Here is a 15,424-nt window from a genome sequence, read left to right as displayed (position 1 = left end):
CAAGCATATAGATAAATGGCAAACCAAAAAAAAAAAAAAAAATCACAACACAGGTGACAAAAGGTTTATATCACTAATATAATGATACAAATTAGATAGATGATAGATAGATAGATAGATAGATAGATAGATAGATAGAGAGATAGATAGATAATCTCCATCCCCCCCCTTACCTAACCAGCATACTCTCCCTGGGCATTTTCATTCTCATGGTTTTAAGTGTGACCTATATGCTGATCACACAAGCATAGATTGATTCCCCTTTAAATTCGTAGTGCCCAGTTAGTTAAGCATCCAACCTTTGATTTTGGCTCAGGTCATGATCTCAGGGTCATGAGATCGAGCCCCGCATCGGGCTCTGTGCTGGGTGTGGAGCTTGTTTAAGATTCTCCCTCATCCTCTGCCCCTCCCCACCCCACCCAGGCTCGTGCTCTTTCTCTAAAAATAAACAAACAAACAAACAAATAAATGAATTCCTAGTGTTCAGCTTCAAGTGGGCTCCCAATGTTTCCTACTGATCCTATATTCCTCTTAACAGCTCTCTCTACATCTATGTAGTGGATTCAACTCTTAACAGTCCTCAAAGTTCCAACCTCACCACCTCCTTTCTCATAGTAAAAACACAGCAAATGATTTTACTTCCTTCTTCACAAAGAGAAAAGGATTCACTCTAGAGAATTCCCTCCAATTCTCACAAGCCAATAAACAAACATACCTGCATCCTCAACCATCCTTCCCTCCTGTCTGTTACAAAGAAGTGAGATCTCTCCTCCCCTAGAAAGTTCACCCCTCTACCTATGCTCTGCATCCCATCGTCTCCGGGTCCTTGCTTGATTCATCTTTCCTTCTCTTTCCTTCACTCAATTTCTCCCTGTCAAATGGCTCCTTCCCATTGGCATTTAAAGATATCTATGCCTCTCCTCTCATTAAAACAAAAAAGATCGTTCATTTACTTCTGTAAATACTATACTCTCTTCCCTCAGGTTCCATGGCCCTAATTCTGCTAGTTATCCTTCTGATCACTCCCAACTCCTTTGCTTGTACCTTAGATGCCAGTATTCTGGCATCTAATATATACGAACTCTCTTATGTGATTTCACCCACTTCAAAGGCCTCAATACCATCTATATGACAGTGCCTTGCTTATCTTTTTTTTTTTTAGTTTTTAAAATCTTTGTTGAGATGTAATTTACATACCACTAAGTGCATCTGTTTTAAGGGGACAATTCAATGATTTTTGGTAAATTTACGGAATCGTGTAATCACTACGGCAATCCAACTTAAGAATAATTCTGTCACCCCAAAAAGATCCCTATTTGCCTTGCTTATCCTTATTTCCATCCTAAGCTCCTCTCCTGAAATTGAGACCCACGTATCTAACTGCTTAGTGACATTTTTGTTTGCCTAAGCACGGGCACCACGAACTCAGTGTTTCCAAAACCTAACACATCTCCTTCCCATATCCTTTTCCTTTAGATGTGATTCTTCTCTAATGTTCCTTAAATGAATAAATGGCACCGCTTGGCCCCTCAGAAATCCTGGGCATCATTCTTAACTTCCCTTTCTCATCCCCTATATCCAATGAAGGATCAAATCCCATACATTTTACTTCCTAAATAAAACTCAAATCTGTCCCCTTCTATCCTTTATTGTTACCTCACTTGTTCTGTCCACTAGAATCTCTTCCTTAAATTAATCCACCCATCCCTCCACCTAACTATCCATCCACCCAACAAATGTGCACCGAGCACCTACTATGTACCATGCACCATGTTACAACAGTCACCTACCTTGTCCCTCCATCTTTGGTCTTGAATCTTCTCAACGTGCTCTTAACACAGCAGCCAGGCAGCATAATCTGTTTAAAGACACACTATCCCCATACTTAAAATGCCTTCACACTAACTTTTAATTGGCTTCCTTCTGACCTTGGGATGACTTCCAAACTTCTTAACATGAGTCTTCAGGTCTTTTGTGATCAGGTCCCTCCTGGCCTCTCTAAATCTCACGTCCCAACACGTCCCTTGCCTAAGTCACTTAGATATCTGAATTAACTCATCTGAAAAAAATGGGGGGGCGCCTGGGTGGCTCAGTTGGTTGGGCGACTGCCTTCAGCTCGGGTCATGATCCCGGGGTCCTGGGATCGAGTCCCACATCAGGCTCCCGGCTCAGCGGGGAGCCTGCTTCTCCCTCTGACCCTCTCCTCTCTCGTGCTGTTTCTCTCTCACTCGCTCTCTAATGGATAAATAAATAAAATCTTTAATAAAAAAAAATGGGGATAATGACCATGCCTATGTCAGAGGCATTTGAGAGGATGAAATGAGATAACGTCCTTGAGGACAAAGACAGTGACTTACATACCTGCTCTAGTCCCCAGAGCTCTTCAAACAATGCTAACGAAGCACACAAGTGGAGTTTAATAAATACCTTCTGATAAAGGTTCACAAAGGAAAAAGTGACATAGGTTTTACTGACTCTCTATAAGGGTAGTTACTGTTTAAAAGGCCACAAATAATAAATACCAAAACCCACGGAACGCCATTTGCTTTCGCCTACTGGGCTAATGACGTGTCACTGGGTTAACAGCTGTACAGTGGGTTAGCATTAAGCATGGACTCACTGGAGGTCAGTGGGTTTCTTCAGATGGTTTGCTGCCAATATCCTGGTTTTGACAGAAATGGAGTGTGAAAGCATGAAGATGTTTAATTCTACTCCCTGGCGTGCAGACAATATACAATTTGCCTACTCATGTGTGAGATCAGATTTTTTTTTTTTTTGCTTCTTAACTATAAATGTTCTCTCTGTACTACCAATATAACATAAATTCCATTTCATTCGAAAGCCAGTGGAATCCTTCTAAAATAGTTCAGATTTCTTGGCTGATGACGGGGTGGCAATCAGAATCCCAGAATAGCCCAGAATAGGGAGGCTAGAAATTTCAGAGCTCTTCGGGTGCTAGAACACCCCATGAACTTGGCAAGAATTCTGTTGTGTGTAGTAAACTGGCACACTGTGATTGTTTCCCCCTTCTTTTTCATATACTTTCGGACTAACTCCCATTGTGATCCTTTCCTGCCTTGTTCCTCTCACCTTCTCTGACGGTCCTCATGTCCCGTGATTGCCTCTCCACCTGGCATGCTTCTAGGAAGACATCTTTGCGCGCTCCTCCGCCCGCTGATCTGTGCCAGTGAACAATTACCCGGATATAGAGTGGGCGTGGAGGAGCTAAAGGTGGAACCCTGTGGCTCTATAGGACATGGACCCCCATTGGTACAATGTAGTTTTGTAGCTAAAGCTTCACTGGTTTAAAAAATTATTCCAAAGCCAATGATTGTCTCGTGCCTTTGATGTTGCTAAGGAGAAGCTAGAAACCGGTGTGGGATATAGAGGAGACGAGAGGGGAAACCTGCTCTGAACACAAGAGACGACACTTCCAATCGGAGGAAACAAAAGGCAATCTCCTCCAGTTGTGTCCCAGTTTCTCCTCCTTTATGTGGAAAATACCAGGGGTTTGTGAAGAACCCTCTGAGGGGGGAAAAAAAAACAGAGGTCAAAGAAGACCTCACGATCCAGTTTAAACACTAATTCTCTCACTGGACATATGTTCTTCTTTCCACATATGCCCTCTTTATAATATCACCCCTACACACACACACACACACACATACGCACACACACACACAGAGGCAGCCATCTACGAAATAGACAGACAGATGCATATAGCAAGTGCAAAGGCACGTAAAGCATGTTCATGCTCTATGGAAAGCGTATCACCACAAAGAAAGGCAGCCCAGGGCATCTGGGTGGCTCAGTCAGTTAAGCATCTGCCTTTAGCTCAAGTCATGCATGATCCCAGGGTCCTGGGATCGAGTCCCACATCGGGCTCCTTGCTCAGCGGGGAGCCTGCTTCTCCCTCTGCCTCTGCCCTTCTCCCTACTCATTCTCTCTCAAATAAATAAATAAATATTTTTTTAAAAGGCATGCCCACATACTGCTCCAGATACACACCAGGCCATTCCCACATGGATGCACACTCACATAACACACCAAGACTGGTTATCCAGATAGACATCTGTCTGTACCCTGACCATAGGCACGATAATCAGCAACTTGCAAAAGGCGGTATGTAGAGCCACTGATTGATGAACCTTTTCAGCTTTTCGCTTCTCTTTTAATACAGCATGTGGTTATAAGAGCAGGGACTCCAGAGTCTGGCCGGATACCAACCCTCCCTCTGCCACTTATCTGTGACTTTGTACAAATTAGTTCCCTGCTCTATGCCTCAGTTTGCCCATCTGCAAACTGAGAATCGTAACAGTCCTTCCCTCACAAGGTTATTGTGAGGATTAAACGAGCTAATGCCCACAAAGCTCTTGGCGGTAATGAGAGTTTCCAGAACTGCCCGAGAAGGGGTAAACTTGGATTGAACATACGACCTAGGTGAGAGGAGTAGTGGGCGGGGGCTGTGGTGTGGAGTAAAGAGCTGATTCCCTGGGCATACGTGCACTTCTCAGTAATCTCCACCAAAAGCACACGGGCCCACCATTAAGAGTTAACAACGTACCCGCTCTTCTTCTGAGGAAATCTGTGTATTTGCAGTCATTGGGGTATTGTATTTATTCGTAGGCTGTTTAAATGTGATAACATTAAGTCCGCTTTTGAGAGTACATCTTTGCTGTCAACCTCTTTTGTAACTATGAAGAGAAACACGTGTGGCGTGGCGACTGCATTTACCTGGCAACACGCTCATGCACAAGCCCAGGAGGAGGACGCCACCGAGCAGTCTCAGGAAGGAAGTGCAGGTCCCACAGTAAACTGCCCGTGTGACTCGGGTCCGTGTCGGCAACCTGGAGCTGCCCGCTCGATTTTCACCCCTCACTTGGGTCTCGCGGCACAAAAATAATCTGAGCAAGTAAAAGTGCCTGAGTGGCGGACGCTCCTGCTTCCCTCTGCCAACTCGAGCGGCAGTCCTCCCTCTGCTTCCTACCCCGCCAAGGGCTGTGAGGACAGAGCTGCTCCAGGCTCTCAGAGATCCGTACCTGAGAGGCTTGCCATGGGCCAGGCCTCCCAAGAGACCATCTATGCCTCTAGAGCTATTTAATGAAGGGAGGAAAAAAGCATCTAACTTCTCTCATCCCAACACGAAGTGGGATCAGGGACAAGAGTGCCTCTAGCATAGAGCCCGGCACATATGATTCAATTAGGATTCTTTCCCATTCCCAATCCCTGCTCACCCTATCACACAGCTAGACTTCTCTAGAGAGGCGTTTCTTTCTTTCTTTCTTTCTTTTTTTTTTTGAAGATTTTATTTATTTGAGAGAGAGAGAGAGAGCGCGCGCGCGCGCACGCGTGCACGAGTGGGGGTAAGGGCAGAAAGAGAGGGAGAAGCAGACTCCCCACTAAGCAGGGAACCCAGACGCCGTGGGGCTCGGGGCTCGGGGCCCGATCCCAGGACCCTGAGATCATGACCTGAGCTGAAGGCAGAAGCCCAACAGACTGTGCCACCCAGGCGCCCCAGAAAGGGCATCTCAATGGCTATGTGCATGTCCGTTGTAGTGGTGGTGGCTGTTTTCATTTTACGGGGGCTTTTTGTCTTTGTTTTGGCTTGGTTTGGTTTTTGGGGGGTTGGATTGAGGCAAGAGAAATTGGAGGTCGGGGTAGAACTGGAAACATTTAAAGGTACAGAGTGGACTTGACAGGACTTTCGCTTGAATTATTAGAATTCCACCAACTTTCCAAGGGCATGCTGGACATGGGGAACCTGGGTGGGCTGTGCAAAGAGCGGAGCCAGGAGGGGGTCCAAAATTAGACAGGTGTTCTGGTCACTCGGTGAGTAACCTGGAATTTGAACACCGAGAAACGGGAGCTGGAGGGGGAAGGCAGCAGATGGGAAATGGGGCTATAAAATGAGCTTCATTGTGCCAAAGAAAGTGCAAAAACAGAACGAGAGTGCGTGCCTCTGTGAACTGTTTTGACTATGAAAACATGACTACACCAGAGAGCCTAGATGCCCTACAGATGTGGGGGAGGAGGAGAGGAAACAGTATTAATCCTAACCCATTTTATCCTTACAACCCTGCCATGTGTCCATACCCTCCAAATGTTTCAAATGCAGCAGTTCATGTCCTCAAATTTTTTATTTCGCTGGAATTTAGCAAGAATTGTCAAAAAGTATGTTTGAAAAAGAATGGAATGCTTTAGATGACTGAAAAATCATAAAGCCTTTGCTTTCCTAGTATAAAAATAGGCTCTGCCCACACCTTGGATTTCCACAGTTGATTTAGGTTTTTCATCTATATTAAGAGTCAATTGCCATACACTTAATAGGATTGGATGTAATACTCTGAATTAATCATTTCAGTGCTATAAATGAATAGACTGGCTAGGTCACTATGCACTTACTTTTCATTGTTCATGGAAATCGTTTTTTCCACCTATAATTCCACGTTGGTTTCAAAATAGCTATTTTATTCTCCCCAGGTGCTAGTAGCCCAAATCTTCCTCAGGAGCTGTTAAGTTGGCTCCACTCACTCTGTGATCTCTCACAAAAATACAGAACATTTTGGCTAATAAACATTCTAAAAATCCCAAAGAACGCTATCTTTTTAAAACCACTAGAAATGAAAGTATGTGTCCCTCCCTAAAACTTTTCTTTTTTCTATTTATTTTTATTTTTATTTATTCATTTATTCATTTATTCATTCATTCATTTATTTATTTATTTATTTATTTATTTATTTATTTATTTATTTATTTTGCCTTGGCTTAGAGGCAGTAATCAAGAGGAATCTGGGCCCGATAACGGGCAAGTTTACCTAAGTATCAACTTAAAGACTCCCTTAGATATTCTTGCAGAAGGGCAGTGAACTTTTTCCCCACTAGGTAAAATTTAATTCAGTAACTGAAAACGAGCAGCTTATTGAGCACAAGACCCCTTTTTACTGTACCACCTTCGCAGAGTTGTTGCTGGGTTATTGACTAGGGTCACATGGCTGAGATTCCCGACATTTTTAGTGCTACAATTCACTACACCCTCCTTCCCAAGAAGCGTGCTAGTTCATGTACGTTAAATTGGAAATTGATGGTGCGCATTCAGGAATCACTGTCCTCCCTACCCTCGGAAATAAAGATAAAAACCTCTAGAAGTCCTGAGGTCCGGGAGAGGAGTCTCTGGCAAAGGTGTGGTGCCCAGAAATATCACTAAGTACTACTATTGCTAACAGCCACTCCTATTATTACTCCTACTCCTCTCACTACTACAACAACAACTACTACTACCATTTATTGAGCCTTGACTATCCCAGGCACAGTAGCAAGTGCGTTGCATGTACTACCTTTCCCTTCAAGGTCTGATTAGTCTAAGTCCTACAGATGATGAAAGCGAGTGCAGACTAGTTACACGTCCAAGGCTACAACAGCGAGCATGACTCCTGTCCGCCCAGCTCCAAACCTACCATGGCACACTGCATCCCAGAACCTATGCACCATTTCTGGAAGGACAGAATTGTAGAAACTGAGGCTTTGGAGCTGGGCAAGAGGGCCCTGGGCTGGAGAGGTGGCTGGAAGCCAAGTGAGGAGGAGAAATGAAGCATGGGCGGTGTGAGTCAGAGTGGATCTAGTGACCCCTATTACTAGCTGCCCGGTCACAGAATAAACGACTAGAGTTTATGTGAGAGTGTGTGTGTGTGTGTGTGTGTGTGTGTGTGTGTGTGAGTCAGATTGTTCTGCACTTGAAAAGGTTAATAACTACCACTCTAGTCCTCTTTTCACCTTCGCTATCAAACTCCTGGTGGTCTGCATTTCCTTACAACTTAACTATCTCCTTGACCTCTCTCAGTCTGTCTTCCATCCTCACCTTCCCACTGAACCTTCTCTCTCAGAGGTCACTAATGATACCTTCCCGTATGATGTTGCTACTACTCCAATGGACTCTATCAAACCTTCCACACCTTGAAGGCTTCTCTTCCTTTGCTGTTGTGATCCTCCATTTGGACGGTGTTCCTCCTCCCTTCTGTTTTTCATTTCTCTTTTGCTCTCCTCCGGCGTTCACATCCCTCACTCACACCCCTGACTCCAAATCATCCTCACGATGGGTCAGGAACCACTGGTGATGGACAAGAGACATCCAAGCAGTGTGTACCTTGGCTTTGCCAAAGGAAGCACAGCGGGGTGGTTAGGGGCCCAGGCTCTGGAGCTAAAGTAACTGGATTCAAACCCCCACTCTGTTACCTACTAGCAGCATGACCTTGGTAAATCACTTCAATCCCTCTGTATCTCAATGTTTTACCTGTAAAGCAGGGGTAATAGTAGTGCTTACTTTAAGAGCTGTTGGAAGGATGAAATGAGTTTACATATATAAAGTGCTTATTTGGAACATAAGAAATCTTCATTAAGTGTTACTTAGTATAGTCTGTATGAAGGTAATTTCGAAAATGTTGATTGTTTGCACAAATGAATCATTTACTTCGGATATTTAAATTTTTTTAAAGATTTTATTTATGTATTTGAGAGAGAGACAGAGAGAGTGAGCATGAGCAGGGGGAGGGGCAGAGAGAGAAGGAGAAGCAGACTCCCCGCTGAACAGGGAGCCCAATGTGGGGCTCAATCCCAGGACCCTAAGATCATGACCTGAGCCAAAGGCAGACGCTTAACCAACTGAGCCACCCAGGCGCCCCTTAAAATTTTTTAAAGATTTATTTTTAAAGAGAGAGAGCACACAGGTGGGAGCGGCAGAGGGAGAGGGAGAGAGAAACTCAAGCAGACTCCTCGCTGAGCACAGAGCCTGAGGCGGGGCTCGATCTCACAGCCTTGAGATCACGACCGAAGCCAAAACCAGGAGTCAGATGCGTAACTGACTGAGCCACCCAGGCGCCCCTCTGATATTTAAATTTTCTAAGGGCACACCATTCTTCAGTAATCTCATGAAAAGCTCCACACTCTCCATTTATTTCGGGAAGGTCGTTTTGTCGTTGTACTCTGCGTGACAAACAATTGGGCTGATCTGTCCCGGGCCTTCTCGTTCTAGACTTTCTCCGTGGCTTTATGTGCTACTTAGGTGCTGATGAGTCCTAGGTCTTTATCACTTCCCCAGACCTCACTCCTGACCTCCAGATCCAGTCAGCCACCTGCCTACTAGGCATTTCTTACCTGACTATCTGGCTCACAGTGTGACAAACCTCTGGTGTCTAAAAAGACCTCCATCTGTGTTTCCTGACTTAGTTAAAAGGCGACACATCCATTCAGCGACCCAAGCCAGAAACCTGGGGATCATCCTACTATTCTCTTCACCCCTTCACCCATTGCATCTAACTGATCACCAAGTAATACTAATTCTACCTCCCAGAAGTGTTTTGAATGTATCCCCTCCTCCCTAACCCTACTACCACTACCTTAGGTTGGGCCTTTGTCTTTCCCTGCATCAGTAAAAAGCCACCTGAGTGGCCTCTTTGCCTTCACCTTTGACCTTTGACCCCTGTTCCATCGGGGGTGGGGGTACTACAGCCAGAGCAATCCTGAAATGCAGGTCTTATCCAGTTATTCCCCTGCTTTAAATCCTTCCATGGCTCCCCAGAGTCTTTAGGACAAAGTCCAAATACCTACGCATGGCCTACAAGGCCCTTCATTATCTAGGCCCTAGCCCATGGGACTCCACACTCACCTCTTGCAATGAATGAGTCTCACCTTTCACATTCTGGCTGAACCAAGACGTGCCCCGCACATCCCTGTGCTCTTTACCCTTCTGTGTTCTTGCATGGGGTCCGCTTCACTACCTTACCTCATTCTCATTAGCAAAAAATTCAACACTTATTTCAAGAGAACTCGATTTTTTTTTTTTTAATTTCCATTCTGCCATCTTTCCTAAGTCCCTCGGGCAGACTTACGTGTTTCTTTCTCCACGCTAGCCTGTCATCTTGCACTTACCTTCATTACAATAATTACCACTTCGCACTGTATTTGACATTTTACCTGTCAGGTAAGCTCCCTTGAGTTGAGGGCAGGGACTGCTTCCTATTTATCTCTGTCTACCCAGTGTCCACCCAGGGCGTAGCATACCATTTTGCCCACATGACAGGCTCTTTTCCACCTCCTCTAATACCTCTCCACTCGCTGTCTCAGCGGAGGGAGTCATTTATTTTTCCTCCCGAAACATTTGGCTAAAATGCATTTTCTCTATGAGATTTTCCCTGATTACATTGACTTCACTCCACTCACTCCTTCATTTCATCATGTTCTCGGGGCTTGGAGAAGACTCTTCCAACCAACAGATCTGTGTTTTAATGCTTTCGATTCGATTCTTGCTCCCAGCTCCACCACTCTAAATCGTTTAAGGAGCATCTGCTGAAGTCATCCACAGAAGCGTGGTTTTTAAAAATTAATTCCCATTCAAACACCTATTTTTATGCTTGGAGAAGCAGTTAGGCATTGCTGCTTGCCCTTCGCAAGCCAAATACCCTGTCAGCGTGTGATACGGGCAGAAAGGGCAGAGAACGCGGAGCCACCTACAGTAAGACTTCCGAAAGCAACTGAGGCTAAGACCGAACTAAGGGAAGCCACCCAGCTCCTTAAAAGGCTTGAGAAGGACCAGAAAGAAATCAATCTGCCCATGGGACTTCTGGGATGGACTAATCCATTGGACTGCTGAAAACAGATGCCACACAAAATATCCAGGAAGGTGCTTTCGTGGGCTCAGTTCCCTGAAACTTACCAACGACGCTGAAGAAGGAAAAACGGAAAGGTTACCTTCCCTACACTGCGTGCTGCTTCCTAAATGCTTCTCTTTCTTACTAGAAACTGTATTTTCCCTAGCTAGACTCAAAAGTTCCAGGAGGCCAGCAACAGCATATGTTTCTTTTATAGTTCCCAAATTGCCCACTGCACTGAGTACGCAGTGTTGGCTCAAGAAATGCTTTGTTGTCAACTGACCGATCCCCAAGTACTTAACTATTTTTCTTCCCCTCAATATTTTCAGGAATGCTTGTTATTCACAAAACGGCGCGGTCTTGGAAGCCAAGAGGAAATATTCATCTGTTGGTATACATTTTCCCTTGGCTATGCATTAAACAGAGATTTCCTTTGGAAATGTAAACAAAGGATGCCTGATGAGAAAGGACAAAGAACTATATATAGAGATCAAGTGGCCAGAGTCCAGAGGGTCAAAGCATGGCCCTCCCTTAACCAGATTAAAGGACTCTTCCTTCTGCTCCTGCCTCCTTCCCATGCTCTCCAGCCCCAACCAAAAAAAAAAAAAAAAAAACAGTTTCCAGCTGCCCATCCCCTGAATTCTGGAAGCTGGGCAGCAACTGGAACAGGCTGACTTACTAAGGAATTCAGCTAACAAATCTGTGGTGATCTTAATCTCTGTTTCTGTAATAATAGGAAGACTGCGGCTTTGTTTACTTTCTGGGGAGAACAGAGAACAAGAAGGAAGAACCAGGAGAGAGGCAGTATTTACGGCCCCTTTATGAAAAGTCAATCTGCGACAAAAACATTTGCAGACAATAAGGAAGGGGAACAGGTCTGGCAGGAAAATAGCCCTATTCCAGTTTTCTCAGAAGTGCCTTCGCTGGTATCCTCCACCCCCGCCCAACGTGAAAGGCCTGGTTCACACTGCGAATAGAGTCATTCCTTATAGACAAAGCTGGATTCGATAGAATAAGAAAAAAAAAAAAAAAATTCACATCACCCTTTAGTGTCCGGTTCTCATAACAGCCAGTCTCCTACTATTTATTTCATTGTATAAAGTATTTATAAGCATTTATGAAGTCTCAAGTCCCTTCTTTAACTGCATTTCTAATCCCGGGGCTTGTTCCAAAGCCTTCTGGACACACAGGCTCTGCGCTGAATGAGCATAATAAGTACCCTGGACTCACCCTATTATTATGGGGAAGCTTAGGGCACATCCCTAACCTTTCAGAAGGGATGATGTCATAGAGCACAGCCACACTCTTCCATGAACCATCTTGCAGGGTTCCTGTCAAAGATAGAATCCTAAACTGGGGGAACCTGGGGGGCTCAGTCGCTAAATGTCTGCCTTCGGCTCAGGTCATGGTCCCAGGTTCCTGGGATCTAGCCCCGCATCGGGCCCCCTGCTCAGCGGGAAGCCTGCTTCTCTCTCTCCCACTCCCCCTGCTTGCGTTCCCTCTCTCGCTGTGTCTCTGTCAAATAAATAAATGAAATCTTTAAAAAAAAAAAAAAAAAAAAGAATCCTAAACTGGAGGGCCTATGGAGATAACTCCCCAAATACACTCTCACCCTTGACATGTAATGCCGGATCTCATGGTTCTTTGCCAACCGTCGGTTAACATTTTTATTCCATTGTCTCTATGGCCCGCACGTGTATATCCGTATCCGGGTGGATTTGCGCAGTGTGTAAGCCTTCCGAAGGCAGATACTGTGCCCGCCCATGCTGTTTTCTTTGTACCTGGTACAAAGCCGTGCCTAAGTAAGTATTAGCAAAAGGCGACCTTTTGTGTGCCAGAGCAGACAGCGGCCTACGCAATGGATTTAACGAGCATCTCTAAGGGAGCCTCTTAATCCGCACCCCCCTTTGCTGGTTCATCATGGGGCTGCTCTTCCCTCCCACTTGGCTTATATTTGGCAGCGCTGGTGTCATCTCCTGCAAGGCTCAAGCCCGAATACTGACTTCAGAAAGGCACTGTTAAAACATTGCCTGTTACCCAGAGGGCCAGAATGAGTCCTCCTCTCTGAACACAATGATGCATTGTTTTATGAGACTAGCTCCTCGCTGCTTGAAAAGAGTGGGGCCCTGAATACAAAGGTCTGATTGGTGCGGTGGGCTGGGAAGGGCTTGAACCGGGTTCTGTTTGGGTGAAGCTGGTCAGAGTGATAAACTGCCCAGGGGTGGGATGATGAGATGTTGGAGAGGTCTCAGGGCAAATAAGCAATGAAAACAAACTGCTTACTTTGCTAATTTGACTACAACTTACACTATACTTAATAGTCTTTTTGATGAGAATGAGGAAGGTGATAATTATAATTTCTAACCACGTTTTATTCACTATAGCTGTTACCCCGCCCTCAACCATGAGAATTCTAAGCCAAGGGATCCCTTATCTTGTCTCCTGCGTACAATACTTCCTTGTCTCTACACTAGTGTGGGTTTCTCATACTGTAACCTAACAGCATAATCAGAAGCTTTGATAGAGTGGAACAGAGTTCGACTAGCTGAAAAGCACTCTAAAATGCCTTCTGCTTTGTTTCTCCCCGCACGTAGTAAAGGACGAAATCAAAGACCAAAGAAGAGAATAAAGAAAGTAACCATTTGCAGAATCATGACCCGTGAAATCTGGAAGACACATCGAAGGTCAGGGAGTCAGTTCAACCCCTTATTTTACAGGTAAGGACCCTGAAGCGGAGAGGCTAAGTGACTTAGTCAAATTCATATCACCGGTTAATGGCAGTGCCAGGGCTAGAACCCCATTTTGTAACTTACCTTCCAGGGTTCTTTCTTTCCATTCCTCGGGCTTCTCCCTAAATGCCCTGCTACATTTCCACATCTCGCCCCTGAGTTTAACTGGTGTTCTCTGCACCCTCCATACAGCACCACTCTCTTCCACAAACGGAGTGCCCAGCAGGGATTAAATTGCTATGGTATGCTCATCATCCAAGTACACCCTACTTTAAGAAACGCAAGACTTGAAGACATCCAAACAATTAGGAGTATAAGACGATTCTTTTTCTTACTAGAAGATTCTCACACTCCCTTAAGTAGAAATCCCTAGGTGGGATTTAACTTGAACCACTACATTTATCTGTCACACAAGTAAGGTTACAACTAGACCATGAGATTACAAATAGAATTAGAAACATTTCTGTCCAATCACTGCCCAGGAAGAGTGCTATAACATTTTACCCGACCCGCTTTAGACTTGAAGTCCTACCGTTGCCTCTTTTACAAAACCAACACAGAAACCAAACGCTACAGCTGAAGTCCCGTGCTCTTGAGAAAGAAAGAGAAGTAACATCTTTCTTTTATTACATCCACTTATGAAAAGACTGACTCCTCTTGTAAGCTCTGCTCTTTGATGTCAGCTTGACGCAGGTAACAGGTTTCAAAAACTTGAGACTTGTATGACACTCTACAATTCAGACAACTTGAACATAGAGAGCATTTGTTGATGACAAGAGCAAGTGGGACGGTGATGAGTGAGGATCAAGGGAGGTGCGTGGGGACAAAGGGAGGAGAGGCTAGGAACAGGAGAAGCAAACCTGATAAGCATTCTTACAGACACAATACTGCCCGGAACGAACCTCGCCCGACTCCAAGGACCCAGGATTCCCAGCTGCCCCTGTGACACCCCAGGGATCTCTTTAGGGAGCTAAGATGTCCAGTTTGATGAAAGAGGAAACACGCTGCATGTTGGATTCTCATATTGCCTACCCCTTGGAAAGAACGGATTACCCCCTGGACTGCTGTCTCCCCAGTTCATGGCCGCCACCCACCTATTTCTGTTTAAACAATAGCCATTTGCCACTTTTCTTGGAACAAGCATCTTAAGGGAATGAGACTGCCTAGAACTATCATTCAGCCCTTCATTCCAAATGGCTGAGCTACACTCTTGACAAGACTCAAGTGTTCCCCCCAAGGATCGCCTGATCTGGGTCCTCTGAAAGAATTGCAAAAGTTTCCGTTACATACCTCAACTTGCTGGCAGATCTGTATTAGTTTGGCCATTTGATTTTCTAGTTCACTGTTGCGCTTAACCAGGTTGGTGAGGTTCATCTCCAGAGTTTGCTGCCATCCCCGAGAGTATGAAGCCAGAGGGAAACAGGGAAGAGGGGAAAAAATAAGAAAGGTTCAATGAGCTTAAGAACCAATATCATGTGGAGATCATTCAGTCAGTTGGCAAACATTTCAAAGATTCATTGAGCCCTTGCTGTGGGCCAAGCACTGTTTGTTCTAGGTGCTAATGAGTAACACTGTGCATTTGGTCCAGGCTCTCGTTATTGGGGAAAAGATGACAATCATGACTTCGTGGATATAGGAATTTAATGTTAAGGCGACTTTATGTTTTCTACAATATTTTTAACTTTTTAAAGTATTTCATAGTATTTCATTTTGCCTTCATAGTAATCCAGTGACATAAGGAAAAGAGGTATTATCCTCTCTTTTACAGATGAGTAGACTAAGGGAACCATAATTTATTGAACAAATAGTACGTGCCGGACACTATGCTATAGGCAATTTCATATACAACATTTAATAACCACAACAATCCATGAGGTAGGATATGTCAGCATTTTACAGATGAGAACTGAGCTTCAGAATGGGGGTAAAGTGTTCTTTGCAGTCCTATAATTAGTAGATGACAAAGCTGGGCCTAGAACCCAGTTCTCTAGCCTCAGTCACAGCTTTGCCCCAGTATTCATGATTTTTTGTTCTTGGTTTTTTTTTTTTTTTCCC

The 15,424-nt window shown here is 44.7% G+C and overlaps 1 protein-coding gene across 4 annotated transcripts in view; it reads right to left on the bottom strand.

The window, feature by feature from the left end:
* The window catches only part of MID2 (midline 2), a 98,409-nt gene that overhangs the window by 55,894 nt on the left and 27,091 nt on the right, over nt 1-15,424 (bottom strand). For all 4 annotated transcript variants that reach the window (XM_035006872.1, XM_035006862.1, XM_035006844.1 and 1 more), the window contains exon 3: nt 14,660-14,755. In XM_035006872.1, the coding sequence (XP_034862763.1) occupies nt 14,660-14,755 (96 nt within the window). The remainder of the gene's footprint in view (nt 1-14,659; nt 14,756-15,424) is intronic.

This window comes from Mirounga leonina, unplaced genomic scaffold, assembly GCF_011800145.1.
Source record: "Mirounga leonina isolate KUSES-001 unplaced genomic scaffold, KU_Mleo_1.0 Mir_101664, whole genome shotgun sequence".
Taxonomy (NCBI): domain Eukaryota; kingdom Metazoa; phylum Chordata; class Mammalia; order Carnivora; family Phocidae; genus Mirounga; species Mirounga leonina.
Note: the sequence above shows the minus strand (reverse complement) of the source record. Positions and strands in the feature narration are given on the sequence as shown.